Source organism: Psammomys obesus, unplaced genomic scaffold (genome assembly GCF_907164565.1).
Source record: "Psammomys obesus unplaced genomic scaffold, mPsaObe1.curated_primary_1811, whole genome shotgun sequence".
In the NCBI taxonomy this organism is placed as follows: domain Eukaryota; kingdom Metazoa; phylum Chordata; class Mammalia; order Rodentia; family Muridae; genus Psammomys; species Psammomys obesus.
The window spans coordinates 15299789-15320445 of NW_026592118.1; the positions used below are offsets into that span (position 1 = coordinate 15299789).

Sequence of the window (20657 nt, forward strand, 5' to 3'; positions counted from 1 at the left end):
TGTGGTTGAAAAGGTTCATGAAGTCTCACTGTTTATTCACTAGAAGGTAAAGGGCACAGTCACGCGCCCTTCCTTATGTATCCGCCTCCACTCCCCTCACTGCATACTAAGTAATCGTTACTATAATAGCGTGATAGTAGGACAATGTTCATCTGCGTTGGAAGGGTGAGATCTGGCACACAAAGAGTCACATGCATTTTGCAGGAGGGGCTTCTCAGGAAGGAAGGAGGAAGGGGAGAAGCAAGGAAGGGAGAGAGTGAAGGAGGGAGAGGAAAAGGAAAGGTCAAAGGTGGCAAATTTGCCATCTGATTGGACAAAGGATCGACATATCCAGTGTCCAACATGAGAGAGTGTAAGAGAGCGCGTGACGTACGGGAAATTGCAAAGCAGATTTTAGGTATGACGTGTTACACAGAACACGTGCACAAAGTGACTATGGAAGCGAACATTGGCTTTCTTAACTGTAATGTCATTTCACCGCATATACTATCTCAAAATTCTTTCAGTCGTAAAGAGTTACAATTTTTTAAAAACTCTGTCCCAGTATCGGGGGAAAAAAATAGCAACGATTGTGTTCTGTTTTGTTTTTATATTGAATGTGTGTTGAAGATTCTTCAAGTTCAAAACTTTTGGAATTATTTACAAGGTGTCATAAGAAAGAAAATAGGTGTTACTATCTACTAAACTGACAAGGAAGCTAGCAGAATTAAGAAAACATTCTTTTCATTATAATTTTCTCAGCTTGACAACAGAGGTGGGGGAGGACCAAAGGTAAAATTGGAAAAAATGGAATTATCTCAACCTTTCCCTTGTTCATTTTCTGTGTCTTATAACATGAGAGAAAATGGGTTTTGTGAGGCCTTTTTTAGGCTTTGTATGAAGAAAGTGTAATTTTAAGGTAATCTATGATGTCAGTTGGGGGAAACAGATCTTCCAGAGATACAGATGTCAGTAAGACCCTTCCCAGGGGTTAAATGGGCTCCAGGAAGTGTGTCCAGTGTCGGGGCTTGTTGCCCTGAGATAATCTGTATCACGTTTTCTTTCATCCCAAGATCAATGTCGGCTGCTCCACTGACAGCTCATCAGCTGATCCGGTCAGACTGGAATTCTCACGGGACTTCGGCGCCACCTGGCACCTGCTGCTGCCGCTCTGCTACCACAGCAGCAGCCACGTCAGCTCCTTATGCTCCACCGAGCACCACCCGAGCAGCACCTACTACGCAGGGACCACCCAGGGCTGGCGGAGGGAGGTGGTGCATTTCGGGAAGCTGCACCTCTGCGGGTGAGGGGCTGCCGCCTGGCACCGCGCCTGGCACCGCCTTTGTTTCCCATCCGGTGACCCGCCCTTCCAGCTATCACTCTCAGGAAGGAAATGCGACTGCGGGTCTCTTTTCAGCTCTCACTTGAAACAGATCAACAGAGGTTTAAAGCGGGGGTGGGGGTGGGGGGCGGGGGTGGGGGGAGTGATTTAACTACCTGTGCATAGTTTTGAAGATAGACTGAAGAGCACACTATGGATTGCACACCTTGAAATCTGTTTCTCCATGCATCTTTAGCAAATCAAAAGGAAGCAAAATAATGTATTTTTCTCATAATTTGACCCTCTTCCCATGGGCTCTCACCTCGCACTATAAATACGGTAAAAATGCAGTGCATCCTCGTGGGCCTGTGGAAGCTGGAAGCCTGCAGCTGGTTCCTGGTGCCTCATTAAAAGGCGTTAGCACTTTCCCCCTTGGGCATTTTTACTTTTTCAACCTCTCTCAGCATTCTTGTAACATTAATAATTTTCTCTTCTGTTGAAAAACCATTTGGAGATAAAGGACTTCAACTCTTACGGAAAGGAAAGGATGACTAGAGTTTTAAAACGATAAAACTTCTCACATGAGGAGGGGAACAGAGAGAGGACATCACACAAAGCAGCTAGCCTGTGAATCTCACCCTTCCTAACACCCTTTATTACAGCTCTTCACTCTGTGGTGACCCCCCCCCAACCATAAAATCATTTCTGTTGCTATTTCATAACTGCAATTTTGCTACTGCCATGAACTATAATATAAATATCCGTGTTTTCCGCTGGTCTTAGGTGACCCCTGTGGAAGGGTTGTTCGACTCCCAAAGGGTTCGTGACCCACAGGTTGAGAATTCCGTTTTAGAATACCATTCTACTTTTCATGTATATCGAAAAGAAGAAAGTACTACTGTCTCACCTTTCAGATGAAAATCAATGTTTAATACCCACGTGCAACTAGAAATAATTAGAACTCTCCTGTCTATAAGCAAAACTAGTAATCAGTACTTTTCCAAAAGAGTGAAATGCATTTTCAAAAGTTAGCATTATCTTGAAGCATAATCTGTCCACCCTTCATCACCTCACTAGAGTGGTTTTCATAAGTTGATTGTTAAGAGCCTAAATACTTTCTGTTGTTGACTATGTCACTTGTTCTGGCATGAAGGCAGTATACTTACAGAAACCCAGTGTTTTCATCACATACAAGTATCACTAAACAGAGCAGCCTGAAGTGATAGTTGGGAGCAAGGAGATCTCTAGAGATCACAGGATTCATAAAGTGCCCGGACAGTTTGATGCTGAGCTCCTATTGGTTAGCAGAGCTGTTCCTAGAAGAATTAGACAGGGGATAATAGCTCAACAGTACAGGGGGGAAGGGGTGTTCTATCTAAAATCAGTTAATTTTCATTTAGAACATGGAAGAATGTATTGAAAATATTCTAGGGAGTTGTGATCCTTATTTTTATTAACCTGCCATGAACACCAAGTAGATCATGCTTCCCGGGACCCTTGATTCAATATCTCCTAAAACAGAAATCTGAACACTCATTTGTAGCCAAAAGTCAAGAGACCACTCCTGGAAAGACTAGCCATGGGAAAGGCCTGGGCCTCAACTACTTAGGCTCTCTTACGGTCTGACAATGTCTCTCCAAAATTCATATAGTGGAATCCTAACCCTTAAGGTCACAGCATGAGGAAGTGTGGCCTTAGCAGAGGTCATTAGGTCATAAATGAAATTGCAGCCCTCATGAGGGAGGCCCCAAAAAACTCACATGAAGACACAACTCAGCTAGAGGGCACCTGTTATGAGCTATAGAGTAAGTCCTTAGCAAACCCTGTGCTAAGGGTCTTGAATCTTCAGCTTCCACAGTGATTAAAAACAACAAATGCCATTGTTTATGAGCTACCTAGTTCATACCATAGTTTTATAACCACTGAAGCAGAGTGAAGCATGCTTGTGACCAAAGTAGTCCCTCAACTCCATGACGGTGATACTGACAAGTACCCGGGCCTCTTCAGTGGGCCTCTGCTTTTCTCTGACTTCCTAGTGAAGAAAGGCTCTGAAGGTAGGTGGTAGCCATGATTACAGTGTGCCACCTAAGACTGCTTCAGAGTTCCCACATGCCAACAAGTCTCCTCTGAAGTACAGGACGTAAGTGAAGAGATCTGGAGTAAAAGGCAGAATAAGGCTTCCCACACCAAGAGGACCAAGCCCCAGGGCCACGCCTCACATAGGTGGTAGCCTCTCTGCCACGCTCACACGGAAAGCGCAGCAGCATGTCTTGGGAATGTGAGCAAGGGAAATACAGATATCTCTATTTCACCCACTGGAGGAAATCCATTTTTGAAAAAAAAAAATATTCATAATGTACAGAATTGAGACTTGTGAGTTGCTTGTATTCAGTGTCATTTTATTTCTGTGAAAAGGAAATAAATTGGCTAGGAGTCATGCCCACACTCAGAATTGTATCAACCCAAACTGTTTCCAACCATTTCTGTGGAGGGAAGAATTTGTCCTCATAATGTTGCCTAATCCCTGTCTCAAGAAAAGTCCTGTTTTTAAAACCCACAAGGGCATGAATTGCTGGAAGGCAAAAGTGAAATTTTCTCCAACTCAGTGAACCATTCCTTGGTTTGTATTCAACACGGGCCATAATAACAGCATAAATGCTAGCTGCTAAAGTGTGTGTGTGTGTCTGTGTGTGTGTGTGTGTATGTGTATGTGTTCGCACATATGTGATGCTCAATTACTCTTTTCTGTGACTTAATAGACACTGGATACACGTGTGGACATAGACATACACAATTAAATATATGTTTTCAGCGCCACGTTTTTGACATATTTTACATTTTAATTGAAATATAAATGTATCACTTTCCCTTCCTTCTCCTCTCTCCAGCTCTTTTTGTATCCTCTTCCGCCAACCCTCTCCATGTCCCACTCTCAAATTGACAGTATCGACATACTCTTTATATTCAAAACATAAGGGTTGGGTGCTGAATTTCCACCTGATTCTGTTCACATCACCTTTGTGTCCTTTTTGTCTTGAAAATGTCCTAATTGTTTTTGTTTTATGCAGTTTCAAAATGAGCCAACCAAAGGCCCTATTGAATGGAGACAGTGTGGTGTGCTCGAAATTCTAAGTGTATATTTAAAAAACAAAGACAGATCCTTTGAGCAGCGCTGGCTTGAGAGCAGGTTGCTGACATTCACAAGGAGGATGGCAGTGAGAATTTTTCAAAATAAGATTTCAGCCGAAGGGAACCACAGTGAAACCAGGCTCTTAGCCCATTTGTCATAGTACTTGCAGTTTCTGTGCCAAGGCGGGTGAACACCGATAAATACCCAACCAAGGTGGTTCATTTGTATTCAGAACATTTGAATAAATAAGTTCAAACAAAATCCATGTAGGCTTTTGTTCAAAGGAAAACTCCAGCCATTTCCCTCAGCTCAGCAGTCTGAAAGTTCAAAAGGTAGGAAATGCCTTTGCCGAGACTAACTCTGAGAAGTACAGGAGAGCCTGGTTTAATTATCAATTGGTGTTTGGGGACAACTTAGTATACTTGGGGTCTTAATGTAAACAATGAAACCACGTATGAGAGCCTGACTCCATCGCCCTTACACTCTGACACTCTCTGCTTAACCAGCTTCCTTCTCCTGACCCACCTCCATCCCTAGTGTTTATCTTCTAACATCTGTTTCTCAAATTTGAAGCTCTTGAGAAGTTAGCATATATGGTAGCTAGAAGATGAATAAATTCCTGGAACACAAAGATGGCGGCCTATCTAACTCTTGTCTCCTCCAACCCACCGTCTTTGCACTGACTTTTATAGAAAGTATGTTATTTCTGGACTTCTAGTTGAATATACACATTAGTTCCAGTGACGTGATTGTCACCAGTAACATGATGAGATAATTCACTTGCTAATGTTGGTGACGGTGGTAGTTTGGGGGATTGCAGGAAGGGGTGCAGTGGTTAGTCCCTTGCTTAGTTTTGTATTTAAAACACACACACACACACACACACACACACACACACACACACACACACGATCCATGCTGGCCTAGAACTCACTGTGTATCCAGGCTGGCCTCAAACTCATGGAAGTCCTTCTATCTCTATATCAAGTGCTGAGATCACATGTAGCCACCAAGCCTGACGTATTTGCCTATTTTTTCATCTTTAAAAAAAGGGACATAAAAAGCTGCAATCCAAAAATAAATCTGATTTTTTTTTCTTTTAAAATTTACTGAAAGTTACTGTGTTAAACACACACACACACACACACACACACACACACACACACACACTACTGGGTGCTGTGAAAGGCTGTGATAAAGGAGGCATAGACATTAGTTTCTACAAGCTTTCTGCTAGTAAAAGGAATAGGAAATGTCATCACGATTGTGGAAAAGCATGGCCCTACGACCCAGCAATTCCACAACCATTTTATCCATGACAAATACTGCGCTACTCATATGTTCACAGCAGCAGCAATCTCGCTAGCCAAAAGGTGGAGACGATCAATCCAATGAATGAATAAGACTGATAAATCCCCTCGAGGGAGCATTAAGAGGAAGGACAAAGTCTGACACTTGCTACAAGTGAATGGACCTTGAAAACATTAATGCTGAATGACGATAGCCGAACGCAGACCATATGTTGCATAGTTTCCTTGCTGTGGAGTGCTCAGAACGAGCAAATCCACAGAGACAGAGAGGAGGTTGGTGGTTGCCAAGGAAAAGTAAATGAAGGGTTGCTGAATGGGTCTGGGGTTTCCTCTGAGGGTGAGAAAATGCCTTGGAACTAGACAGAGGTACGCAGCCCTGTCGGTGTATAAATAGCACAGAATTGTGTGTTTTAAGCAGTTTGTGGTCGATTTTATGTTTCCTGGGTTTTACATTGGGTCTTTTTTAACAGATTAGTTATGCAGAGTATTGACAGCAGAGAGAAATCTTCACTAGGAGAGCCAGTGTTGAAAGCATAGGAAGACCAGGTGTGGTTTTCAATAACTGGTAAAATTCTGTAAGAAACAGTAATAATAATAATAATAATAATAATAATAATAATAATAATAATAATAATAATAATAATGGAATTTCCCTGAAATGGCAAGTCTTATTTTCTTCTGTTTTCTTTCCTAAGTCCTGTTTTCTTCTTAAGTTGATACATAAATAGTAATTTGCACTGTTTATGGACCAAATGTGCTAACTCTAAAGATTAAACTCTAAAGATTAAACTCTAAAGATCTATTGGATAACTCTGAGACCCCTGTTCTTGTGCTCTAGATCTGTGCGCTTCCGTTGGTACCAGGGATTTTACCCTGCTGGCTCTCAGCCCGTCACGTGGGCCATTGACAATGTCTACATCGGTCCCCAGTGTGAAGAGATGTGCAACGGGCATGGGGGCTGCATCAACGGGACCAAGTGTATTTGTGACCCTGGCTACTCTGGTCCAACCTGTAAAATAAGCACCAAAAACCCTGATTTTCTCAAAGACGATTTTGAAGGTAATCGTTTGTGTGTGGTTTTTGGAAGAATTTACATGTAAACCCCATCTGCGATGGAGCATTAGCCATCACATACTTTCTAACAGTTATTGTTACAACTCCCAACACATAAAAGTCCATTTCTTTCTTCTTTTGAAATAGTGGTTAGTGAGAGAGAATAAGACTTTCCTTGAGAAATTAAAGGTTATTTTCACCACTTATTGTAAAATTTATTTTATTTTCAATATATAGATTCTATCATTAATACCCTGATACTACTATTGATAGAGTATGTTATACACATAAGGATCGATAAGAAGAATAAGACAAATGTCTTTAATTAATTAATTATATTTAACTTTTAAAATATATCTTATTAGGTCACTGAGGGTCTTGTATTTTGTGTTTTGATAATATTCACCTCCTTCTTCCAACTCTTCTAACATCCACTTATCCACCCACTGCCCTTCCTACCCAACTTTGTGTCCTTTTCATTTCCCCTTCAGATTTGTGCTGCCCAGCTATTCTTGGATGTGGGGCCTTGTCCTGGGGAGTAGTCTTTTGGGGGCTACGCTCTTAGAGAAGCCTGTCTCTCTCTCCCTCTACAGCTGACAATTGCCAGTAGCTCCTTGGCTGGAGTGAAACTTCATGCCCAAGTCCTCCCCTCTTCACACTGGGCATGTTCAGGTCTTGCCATGGTATTACATCACCACTCTTTATACCACGTGCACTCACTGATTAACAAGAATTGGGAGAACATGTCTAAAGGATGATCTTAGATATAAGGAACACTTTTTTCAAAAATCATATTTCCACCAACTGCTCAGGCATCCTCTCTTCCTTTTCCACGCCTCTATTTCATACCCAGACTCTGTCATCACTACATAGAATGATAGCATTACAACTGAGAAAAATGTAGATCATATACCAGTGATTTAAGGGAGCATCTAAATTGTAGACGCACTTTTACCAAAGGTCGGATTAAATGCTTTCATATGGCAGATGAATACAGAAGCTATCTATGTTAATGGAATCAGAACAAAAGATTTTGTTTGTTTTCCTCCATTTTCTGTAAGACTTTCAATTATTTATGTTTTTTGATAACTTTAAAGTAAGAATAACAGTTTTTATTATGGTTTTAGAGTACATTTTAAAACTACATTTAGGTATAAACCCACAACAAAACATTACACTGCCATGAAACATTTGAACTATTGATTTTTGCTATAATATATATGAACCTTGGAAATATACAATAAATAAAAGAAACCAGACCAAAAAAAATGCATTATTTATTCTGTTTGTTTGAAACATCCCAAATAACCAGATCCTTGGAGGCAGAAAACAGAGTAGTTGGTTGCCAGGAATGCAGGAAAGAGGGAAGTGATCCCTTTATTGACATAAGCTTCTTTTGGGGTGGGGATGAAACCTTAAAGGATTGGTGAAGGTTTTATATCAGAACCACCATAAATACCTCTGGATTATTCAAATGTAAATTGTTATTACGGTATACATGTTTTATGTGTTTTACCACAATGAAAAAAAAAAAAAAACAACTAAATCTAAGATTCATACCTGAGTACATTGAGAATCGGCTTTGGAAGACATTTAACACCAACTATTAAGTTATATTTAAATTTCTGTGATTAAAAAAATCAAATTTTTAAGAGATGCTTACTGAGTTATTCCTCCCTAACACTGCCTCATGTTAGAAATGACAGAGTAAAGACACTGGGGGGGGGGGGGGGGGGGGGGGGGTGGAGCACACCCCTCCCAACCTCCCTTTCTTCCGGCCTCATTCACTTCCTGACCAACCAGTGTTTTCCCTGGATATGGGGCTTGCCTGGCTGAACCTTAGAAACCTGGAAGAAGACTCTCTCTGACATGTGAACCTTTACCTAAGCCAAGGCTAGAAACTTTGAAGAAGTTCATATTATAAAGAGTTCCTCCATCCCAAGATGCGTATGGCTTAATGCATATGGCTTTGCCTTTTAAAACTACATGGCATGACACATTCATCATAGTCCTTTGAAAGTACGATACAGCTATGTTTACGGTCATGGGTAAACCACATTTTCCACTTTCTCAGGTCAACTGGAATCTGATAGATTCTTCCTAATGAGTGGTGGGAAGCCTTCCCGGAAGTGCGGGATCCTCTCCAGCGGGAACAACCTCTTCTTCAACGAAGATGGCCTGCGCATGCTGGTAACACGGGACCTGGATCTATCACACGCGAGGTAATTGAGGCACACAATTGTGCGCAGCAGAAGCAGGGAGCTCTCCAAAACCCCGGCAAGACACAGATCACATAATTTCTAGTTCAAGACAGACGATTGTTCAGTACCGACATCAGATGTGAAACACCTAGGCAAAGAAAACCTCGTGTCTGTTATTTTATAATCATGAGGCTAGAAAATGACAGTATTTAATTTACTCTAACTTCAAAAAAATAATATCACATCTTTTTTATCTGCCTTCTACTGACTACTTGCATTAGCACTTGAACTGTAGGGAAAATATTTGCATTTATTGTACTGCCTTAGTAAGAGTAGCTCAGCTGAAGTTATTCATGATTAGTTTTACCTCCATTAGGAAATTTAGTTGAGAATATTTGAAGTCTCGTCCTTAGTCTTCATAAGCGAATGCATGACACTTCACTAGCCCATAAGAAATCGTTTCTAAGTTGAGCATCGTCACTCAGAAAAAAACACATTTTAAACTGGCTCAGGGGATTACATCCTGTCACAATGTATATCCCCTGATCACTTGATGAGCCAAAACCTTCACGGCAACATATAAAATACAGTTTCACGTGTGTGAAATGCAGCCCTGACCTATTTTTGGATGAACAAGGAAATCGTGTTTATGGTTTTTAAAGTTTCACACTACTTAAAACTATATCTGAACATTCCCTCTTTCTCCTGAGTCGCTCAGTCTCTCACTTATTGATTATAAATAATATAATTCACAGAAAATACAATTCTATCTAAAATAATTTTAGAGTTACTGAAAGCAATTTTTTATTCTATCCCATTCAAATGCACATAGTTTAATTTGATATTCTTTATGTCAGGTTCTCTAATTTAGAAGTTACTAAGTTTTTCCAAATAAGTAATTCTGATATAATTTTTCTGAATATTAATTTGGTGTTTATGTTATCACTAAACTAATTTAAACATCTTTCCAATACAAGTAGATAATATACCTAGCTTTTTCTCAGTAAGTACTGTTCTTATTTGTGTAAACATCACTAGGCACTAACAATGCATGTTTTCATTCATCAAATGTTAAAAGCTGCATTATATAGCTCATCCAGTCACATGCTGTGTGGGATTTGCATATATTGACCTTAAAATGTTCAGTGGAAGATCTCAGTGTTTTCAGGGCCATGAAATAAATAAATAGAGGTTGGGAGAATCATGAGGAATAAATGGCTCTGTGTATGATACTGATAACATTTATTATCAGTCCTGTTATATGACTGAGTATTTGTTGGATTTGACATGAAATTTATTCTGCCTTACCCGTTAGAATAGTGCACCAGACCAGGCACCAGCAGCTTGCCTGCCAAAGATAACATGTGAGCCAGTTTTCCTTGGCACCCCAGCTGCTTGCTGCCACTCTGCCCACCTCCCTGCCAGCTAGGGAAGCTGCCACTGGCTGGCCGCCACAGCTCTCAGCGGCCAGTATATCCACAGCGAAACTTTGCAACAGAGTCTGGCACAGCCCGCCACCACCACCACCACCTCACACTCACGCTGCCCCTTGCCCTAGCACAAAAGACAGAAAAGAGGCCCAGGCTTAACACACCTTCTTCCAAAAGTAGGCTGGCCTTTTGAAAAGAGGAGCTACAGCTGCCGCCTGTAAATGGTCTCCTAAAACCAGTGACGCCAGGTTTGTAAGGCTACCGGTAAAATGAATTTTACTGGCAATATGGCACCTGTGTTATGTATGTTCTGCTAGTTCCTAACACTGAGGACTGGAATCCAGTTGTCTTCACTAGACAAACAACACACTCTCAGACGTGAACGGCCCTTGGATCTCTCCCAACATCTTCTACCGTAGCCACGGGATGCAACGACACTCACTTTCCTCAGACTCCTTGGAAGAGAGATTCAGGACGCAAACATGAGCCAGAATTGCCATTTTTCACACTTCACATTTAATTAACTCCCATTCACATGAGAATGGGAAATGGGGCTTTGAAGTGATTGTTGTGGATGCTCACTAAATCATCATGTTTATTAAATCCACCCATTGCCCCACCCTGTGCCCCCTGCTTGCCTTTTGTTAATGGTGCGGATTTCTCTTCGAAGTAGAAGCTACAGTAAGGTCCTCTGCTGTCAGATTTGTGCAGTTCTTCATGAGACTGGGATGTGGTAAAGGTGTTCCAGACCCCAGGAGCCAGCCCGTGCTTCTGCAGTATTCCCTCAATGGTGGTCTCTCCTGGAGTCTTCTTCAGGAGTTCCTCTTCAGCAACTCCAGCAATGTGGGCAGGTACATTGCCCTGGAAATGCCCCTGAAAGCCCGTTCGGGTTCTACACGCCTCCGCTGGTGGCAACCATCTGAAAATGGGCACTTCTATAGCCCCTGGGTGATTGACCAGGTCAGTCTTTTCTGCATTGCCTACTTTAACTTTCATGACTTTTGAAAGCATGTTAGTCAAACCCCCGTGCTGGTGGAAGCTCAGGCAGACAGTTGGATGACTTGCCCAAGGGTACACACCTAGATTAGATATGGTGTTTAACTCCCTTTCATTGTCCATTCTCTCAATCGCCTAAGCCTGTAAAAATAAACGGCACAACAGAAGGCCTAGGTCGAGCTCAGAGGGTGCTGCCATACGGACAGAGGGACTTTATCAAGCATGATACGAGGCTATAATTCTCCGAAAAGGAAAGCATGCAAATGAGCATCGATGCCGTATGCAGTTGTTCTCAAATCCTCTTTTCCAGCCTTTGATGCAAAATAAATAAATAAATCTCCCCCAGCATCTTTCTGAACTGCCATGAAGGATCTTCATACATAATACAGTGTATCAAACAAAACTCAGAGAACCCGCTCACAAACAGTCGGGTTCATGCAAAGAATTCCAACTGAAATGCCTCGGGGTGTGACTGTCCTTAAATAGAAATTTTACATGGAAACTAATCACAGGCGAGCCAAATTTTGCTCTCCCAGCTTGGGGACATGTGCTTTCCAACGGCACCGTTTGGCCCAGGAATGGCTGTGAATGGTTTTGTCAGTCCTTTGATTTGTTTTCCGTAGCGCCGTGCCAGATGGGCAGGCAAACCACAGAAACAAGAGCATTCTGAGAGCTCCCTCACATTCTGCTAGCCGTACAGCACCCGTCCCGAGCTGGCTGACAGACCAAAACAAACAAACGGAAACAACCGAACCTTTCTGTGCGTTAAAACCAAAATTTGGGGTGTTTCAAAAATGTGTTTCAGATTCTTATCGGAGGAAATATCTCTGGCAATACAGTCTTAGAAGATGACTTCTCAACTCTGGACAGCAGAAAGTGGCTACTTCACCCAGGAGGCACCAAGATGCCTGTGTGTGGGTCCACAGGCGACGCCCTGGTCTTTATTGAAAAGGCCAGCACCCGTTACGTGGTCACCACAGACATTGCTGTCAATGAGGACTCGTTCCTACAGATAGATTTCGCTGCCTCCTGCTCAGTCACAGACTCTTGCTATGGTAAGTATTCCACACCCAGACAGAGGGACAGAGGCCTGGGGTTGTCCTTGGCTGCCTCTGCATATAGGACTATTTGGATCCTGTGCCATAGGGGTTAGGAAGATGACGTGGTAAAGTGCCTACTGAGCAAGCATGGCGACCTGAGTTCAGCTTCCCAGAAGCCACAGAAAAGGCCAAGTATGGCTGTGTAGCGCTGTAGTTCTACATGGGGAATACAGAGATGGGCAGATCACCGGAGATCAGTGGCCAGCCAGTTAGAGTAACCGGGGAGCTCCAAGCTCAGTGACTGTCCCGAAGAAGCAGTTAAGGAAAACACCCAATGTCCACCTCCAGGCTACAGACATATATATAAACAAACATGTACATATGTGAATACACATACACACTTAAGTACTTAAACGATTATGTTAGGTATCCAAATAACACAATACAAAATTTTAAGATCTTGAGACATTCTCGAAACTGTTTAATCTTTCTCAACAACATTGTGTTGTAAATAGAGTATACTTTTGAAAACATTATAGATAGATTGAGTTGGAGAAACTGGAGACATAGTTTACTTGGAAGACCGCCTGCCAAGCACACAAAAGGCCCCGAGTTCATCCTCAGCGCCATGTAAACTGTGTGTGGTAGCACATGCCTGCATCCAAGCACTCGGGAGGCGGGATCAGAAGAATACAAACTGCCATTGTTGTCCAGCATTGGCCCTTTACCTGAACTCACAGATCCCTCGGGATTACTGAGGACCCCAGTCCTGTGCCACCGTACAGGACACTTCTAAGATGATATGGATCCTTGTTTGTTCTTCAGTCTGAGGGAATGGATATATGAAGAACTTGGTTACTTTCAAGGTTCCGTGGAACCAGGTTTTTTTATTCTTTTGATTTTGAATATTTTGAATATGATTTTGTTAGGAAGAATTCTGTGAGGTATTCTTTAAACCTCAAACATAGTTGCCACTAGTTAATCGGATGAAATGTGTAAAATAAGGATGCACAAACAGAAGGCTATATTGAGGAGACACATTCTGTTTGAAAATATGCCTCAAAAATTTAGAATCTAATAGCTAACCAAAGAAGAGTGTTCCATGGACTGAAACTGATATAAGATGCAATGAAAACTCAGAGGAGGGAGAGATGATGAGTGGTGGGCCCGTCCAAGGAATTAGAGAGCATTTAACAAAGAGCTAAGTCTCCATTGGATCTTTATGTCTGAAGTGGATTTTAAGGATAGATAGATAGAGGAGCCATCCCAGACAGGGCCAGTAGCTTAGGTAAATCAAGCTCCTCTACCCACAGGAAAGCTGCAGGAGAATGAAGCATATTGGCCCTAAAACCAGAAATATACTTGATATTCCAGAGTCCTAATCCTTCAGTAACATAAGGAGTCAATGAAAATAACAAAGGAAGCTGTCCCGAGATTGACTCAGCAACACGAGAGCTAGAACTGGCCCTCATAAAGCCAGTTGTGTGTGCTTCTACCGCAGGCAAGCGCAGCCTCCTAGGAGGGGTACATGAGGAAAAAATAAATGAAGGGAGGACGTGACTCAGTAGAGGTAGCTGCAAACATCAAAGGACCTTAAAGGGCAGGTACAGAGATTTGTGTTTGACAAACTCATAGACAGGAGAGAGCAAGCACAGAGGGGTATCATTTCTGTTGCTGTGATAAAATACGCTGTCAAAAATCAACTTAGTGGAGAAGGGGATTTGTTTCATCTTTCAGTTCTGGGTTACAGCCCTCACTGTGGGGAAGTCAAAGCAAGAACATCAAATAGCTAATTGTATCAAACTATAGTCCAGAGCATTAAGAAAGGAATGCATGTGTGCTCATTGGTCGTTTCCGTGATCAGCTGTATTTCTCCACTCTTGTATAGTTCAAGACCCTGCCTAGGGAATGGCGCTGCCCACAGTTGTCTGGTTCTTTCTCTAGTTGACAGTCCCTGAAGTCAACCTATTGCAGACAATTCCACTGAGACTTTTTTAACCAGATGATTCTAAGGTTGGCAATGAAAGCTAACCATCACAGGAACCATGATGGGTTTTAGGGGAAGTTAGCTCTGAGAAGGTAAGTGGAAAGGAATCTTAGTAAATACGGTATAGCAGTGATCGCTGATGGAGGCGTTGGGGAGGTGCAGTAGTGGTGAAAGGGGCCAGAAAGGATGAAGGAAACAGGAGACAATGAAAACAATCAAAAAGCAGCAGCTACCAGGAGTGTATGACAGACTCAGCACAGAGGTAAAAGAGAGAGAGGAGGCAGCGTTTGGAAATGATGCCCAAATTTTACACCCAGAGAACTAGTGTCAAAGTATCCCCATTGATAAAGTTTGGTGGTTAAGAAAATTTGTTCATTTATGGGAGCAAGTTCATGTGACAGGGTTCCGTGGTCCTGTAAAAAGGAGGGACTGTCCAGATTGTTCTTCACAATGTATTCAGGATCCCGTGCAGTGCCAGGCTCAGCAAGCACTGGCTGAGCGAATAAAATTAATTTCGAGGCATAAAACTGGTAGATACAATTGCAGCCTTAGTATGTACATACATGTGGAATAGGAGGCCAGAAAGACATCTGGAAGAATGTTCAAAGCTTCCCTAGGAAACAGAGGAGTCAGGGTGAAAACAAGATAGAAGGCCTGGGAAAATGTCCTCAAGTAAATGAATCAGAGAGCAATCAACAATGTCTGAGGCCATAAGGAGCCACAGTCCATACCTAGCGCACTTAAAGCAGCACGAGGTCGCATGTCAGGCACACAGAATCACCACGGGATGCTTCAAACCTGCCAGTCCAGAAGATTTGGGGAGGAGACTCTGGTCATGAAACCCAAGCAGCAGGAGTTTCTCGAGGTACCCAGGGGGTTTCAGTGCGCCACCAAGACTGAAAGCTATCACCTCAAGAAAGCAGTTCATCGGGGAAGTGGGAACTGAGGCATTTGCAAAGCATTCAGTAGCCAGGAAAAGAGCAATGGAGGAAGGGTGGATCTGGGGAAGGGGTGGGGCTAGAGGAGAGGCAGAAGGAGAAACTGTGGTCAGGATGTAATATACAAGAGAAGAATAAATTTAAAAATTAAAGAAGAGCAGTGAACATGGGGAGAGGCCAAATGTCTGTTCTTCTAAAATTATTTTTATGTCATGTTTTGCCTGCATGTGTGTCTGTGTGTTGGTTCCTCTGAAATTGGAGTTATGGACAGTTGTAAGCTGCCATGTGGCTGCTGGGAATTGAACCTGGGTCATCTGGAAGAGCAGCCAGTTCTCTTAACCTCTGAGCCACCACTCCAGCCCAAGAGGCCAAATGTTAAGAGCACAATCTGACTGCTTGCATTCACACAAATGCCATGACTTTCAGCTAGCTCTCTTTCATGCTTCTCTGATTCCTCAGTATATTCCTTCATATAGGAGAGCAAAATACATAAGAAAAAGAGATTGTGTGATTTCTAAGGAGTGTCATTTATAAAAAGAGCAAAATTGGCATAATTGACCAGAATTTTTGTAGGATGGTCAAAATTTGAAGGGCTGGAGAGATGGCTTAGTGGTTAAAAGCACTTGCTGCTCTTATAGAGGACTGGGGTCTGGTTCCCGGCACCTACATTGGGTGCTCACAACTTCCTGTAACTCTGATCTGATGCCTTCTTTTGACCTTTGTGGCTACTCACCCAGACACACAGACATCCACACAAACACACAAATAGAGGTCATTAAAAATTTTAAACTACCGCTCAAACTTTTTACTATTTAAAAAGAAATCATCAAATATATTATTGACAAAAAAAAAAAAAAAGACAAAGTAAGAGGGGGACTTGTTGAGAAGAGTTTCAGTGGGAGAAGGAGGGATGAGACAGGGTAACGAATGACCAGGACAAAAGTCCATTGTATGTACTATAAAATGCATTGCTGCCCTTTTACTCTTGGCAGTATAGGAGGCAATAATGGCTTTGTTGCAATTCTTCTAAAAGGTTCTCATTATAATGAGTGATTCAGGAAAAGTAACTATCTCACTTGATCATATTTCCTTAAAAGGAGTTGTAATTCAATATTATTTATTAAAATTAGCAATAATGGTCAGGCATTGTGGTGCATGCCTTTAATCCCAGCAGCCAGATCTCTGAGTTCAAGGCCAGCCCAGTCTATGTAGTGAGTTCCAGGACTGTCAGAGCTGTGTGAGAGACCCCATTTTCAAACAGACAGATAGACAGGCAGGCAGGCAGACAGACAGATAGCAATAATATACAAAACAAAACTGGGAAATATTTCAAAGTCAGAAGCGTAAACCCAGGGGAGAAATTAAACTTCCATCACGTTTAAAACCTGGTGTACACAGTAAGTTACTGCGGGTCTGCGGGCATGTGCTCACATTGAGACTCCTACTTCCTGTTTTCAGCTATTGAACTGGAATACTCGGTGGACCTTGGGCTGTCGTGGCACCCGTTGGTGAGGGACTGCCTCCCTACCAACGTGGAGTGCAGTCGCTACCACCTGCAGCGGATCCTGGTGTCAGACACTTTCAACAAGTGGACCAGAATCACTCTGCCCCTCCCTCCTTATACCAGGTACTGCTGCTTCTGCTGCTTTCACCCCAGTGTGTGTCGGGTCTCAGCAGGACAAAGTTTAACTGCATGATGATGTGTTGCTTATTTTTGTATAAACTAAGGCTAACCTCATAAAAAAAAAAAAAAAAAAAAAAGAGCAAATCAGCTTTTATGGTGAAGTTGTTCTATTTTTCCCTAAATAGAAAATCAGGGATTTCCCTGACTTTTGATGCTAATAATTTTTTTTTTAATGATGGCTTATATAAGAAAACACTGGCTGCAACAAAACAGCTTCTCCAACTTAATTTATAGATGCTGAGAACCAGCCATTTAAAACAAGACCATTGGATACAAAATAGATGTAAATGGAATTATTTTCTGCTATTTAAGTCACTGTCAATGCAGTGTTTGTTGGTCTCATATAAATGGATATAGCAAATACATATTTCCTAAAGCCTCTGCCTCTCAAATTTTATTTTGAGTATTGCTTTGGAATTTATCACCTGGAGAAAGGCCTTCTATGAAAGACATCTGTTAGTGCTTCGTCCACTACACCAGGGGGAAATGACTTGGCTTGAGAGAAGTACCGGTGTGAATTTACACTTCTGTGTGAGGAAAGTAGAGGACCGACTTTTCCCAGGGGAATGGTGTTCTAGGATTCCTTCACCATCTAAAGGGATGCTAAGCATAGGAAAGCCTTAGAATCGCGGCCATTCCTGTGCCCCGTGAGGAAAGCTGATCAGCTGCTGCCGTTAACAGGGAACCAAAGCCAGCCGCATGGAGTATGGGATGAGTTATACTTTTGGCTCATTATTGTCCTGTTGTCTCCCTACGTGAAGAATGAATAAATCCTCCTAGCAGACGACCATAAAACCCAACTATTCATCTAAGACAGAACTTCTCTTGGATTATCATAAATGGAATGGTTTCTGCGTCTAACAGCCCACGGCTGCTCTACAGTTGCTGGCTCAGAGGCAGGAGGCTATATTAACTGTGAGCAGAGCTGCCAAGTTTAAATGAGATACGTGAGATTTTGTTGCTCATTAAAGGTATTGTCGTACATGAATTATTAAGGTGATCTTAATAAGTAACAGAAAAAAACTCCATTTAAGTCTTTATGAGTTCTATGAATTATTACCCAACTACTTGGCAGCATTTTGCAAATAAGTGACATTCTAAGATTTACTTCACCTAGTCATTATGCCCTTGAGATATCTGCTGAAGAAAAGTAATTATTCCGCATATTTTAATTTATCTTTCAATTGTCTCTTGCACACAACAAGAGTTTTGACCCTTTCAAATGATACATGAAAAATCTGATAAGCATTCATTTTCTCCTGTTACCATATTGAAAATACAATTTGTTTGCTATATTACCCCCAGGGCTCATGTTGTACAATGGGCCTTAAAGGTGACTCTGCCTCACAACATACCCCTCTGAGTAATTCAGAAAGAAATGTGCAAGCCAGACCCGCTTGTTTGCGTGCTTTGCCATATGCCGAAGAAGCACGTGCCGGTCTCAGAGCACTGTCTCAGACACACGCTCTCTCTCTCTCCTGCCTCTATTCTCAGTCCCGTGGTTTTTTAAATATGCTCTTCCTTGTCTTCAGTTAAGCTGGTGGTAGAACACCTGTGTTCACCATGCAAGAGGCCCTTACTTGGATCCTCAACACAGACAGGTTGGTCAGTAGACAGGCAGGCAGACAGACAAACAGACAAGTAGTTAAGCTAACTGATGGGAGTGTGCCGAAGGGAGTGTGCTGAAGGGTATGTGGGGCCTGCCTGACCTGAGTTTGTAGCTCTTTGCTGAATTTGCTATTTCAGTTTTTAGCTTTTTGCTATAAACAAACCAGGCGTTGACAGCTTACACATGCATGCTAAGTAAGTGTTAGGGGTGATGGTGACCAGAGGGCAATTGGAGCTTTTCTACTTGCTTATGAAACGGCTAAGAAGGGTCTAAGTACTGTTGGTAATAGGAGTAAATGGAAAATGATTGCCCACAAATTGCCAATGGTGTCCAGGCAATTGTTCACCCATTCAGTCATATATTTAAAAAAAAATACTTTTAAGTACTTAATTGTTTACAAGGCTTTAGTACATGCTGTGTTGACCCCTATCTCTCAAAGATCTTTCAGTTGAATAGAAGCCAGAGGTATTCACCAGAGATCAGCAGCACTCAGCACTAACCATACAGTTTAGCTGTGATGTGATAGAATACTGGACGACGCTATTCTAAGATCAGATATCACAAGGAAATATGACTTGGTCGGGAAGGCCAAAGCATACTTTCTTGAGAAGGGAGTAACTTAGGTAAGATCCGAAAGTTAACTGGGTAAAGAGTAAGGACAAGGGTGTCCCAGGGAAGGATAATGCCCTATGTTAGCAGAAAGTTGTTGAGTTTGTGTTTAGAAATAAAAAGAAAAAAAGAAAGGAAAAAAAGCAAGATGGTATCAAGCCATGAAGAGCAGGGTGTATTAAATATGGGGCTTTCTTATAGGTATGCTAACAAGTCCATTAGAGTGTGAAGGAATAAGGCGGTATAGTGAGATCTGAGTTCAAAAAGCTTATTCTAACTAGAGAAACAATTATAGGGAGTAAGAGGAAAGAGCCTCAGAGAGAAGAGTGGGTGGAACAGACTGAGATGGCAGGCAGTGTGGATTCAAGTGGTCTCAGTGGACATAAAGAGCATTGAAGACTATACCCCTGGTGAGCCTGATGATGAAGAGGACTCTGTATACCGAGGGAAAGGACAGCGTCGAAGATGGCTCCTGCTCTCAGACAATGTCAAATGGATGCGGGTGCTTCTCCCTGAGAAGGAATACCGAGACTACACACAAGATATATCCAGGCACTGTGTCTTAAAACCTAAGGCACTGGCGTAGTTTTCCATCCTCATTCCCTGCCCTATACATTGGTTACGTTAGATCTCCCTGGAAACCCACCCATAAAATCAAAACAAATGAAAAGCATTCGTGTAGCCTCAGGAGAGTGAGCCGATAGTAATGGCCTAACACTGTCTTCTTTCTCTGCAGAGCATATACCCTATCAGAGGAACTGAAAATGGCTCGTGCTATTTATAAGTTAAAGCATTACTGGGGGACAGTCTAAAGTGCCATAGATGTAGAAGCTAGGGGGTTGAACTGAAAGTCAGAGTTAAAGTTTTGGGTAGAGATGGGTTCTCGCTTTGAAGAATTCCATGGGTAAAGGGAAGAACATTCTAAATCACAGCATCCAGGGATGCCTGGGCTTGAGCTTTAGAGTTATTGTTTAAAGCATAAAGACATGGGAGGAGGTGACTGGTGGAACTGAATTTATTTACAAAGAGCTCTCAAGCAAGGCAAGAGAGCAAGATTCATGAAAATGCGGCTGGGGAGATAAGTCCTGCTTTGCAGTCATGGGACCTGAGTTTGATCCTCAGAACCAAGGAAAAGAAGCCAGACATGGAGGCACAGCATTGTAATCTCAGCCCTGGGGCTGGAGACAAGAAGATTTGAATTTCTAGACTCGCTGGACACTCATCCCAGGCTACTTAGCAAACTCCAAGCCAATGATAGACCCTGTTTCAAAAAATAGGCTTGAGGACTCCAAAGAAAATTGTCTGGCCTTCACTCATCACACACACACACACACACACACACACACACACACACACACACACACACACAC

The 20657-nt window shown here is 42.2% G+C and overlaps 1 protein-coding gene across 1 annotated transcript in view; it reads left to right on the forward strand.

The window, feature by feature from the left end:
* Reln (reelin) overlaps positions 1–20657 on the forward strand; it is a 423857-nt gene that overhangs the window by 352113 nt on the left and 51087 nt on the right. Inside the window, exons 38-43 of the mRNA XM_055612891.1 lie at positions 1053–1282; positions 6579–6799; positions 8868–9015; positions 11126–11384; positions 12226–12475; positions 16844–17012. Coding sequence (XP_055468866.1) covers positions 1053–1282; positions 6579–6799; positions 8868–9015; positions 11126–11384; positions 12226–12475; positions 16844–17012 — 1277 coding nt within the window. The remainder of the gene's footprint in view (positions 1–1052; positions 1283–6578; positions 6800–8867; positions 9016–11125; positions 11385–12225; positions 12476–16843; positions 17013–20657) is intronic.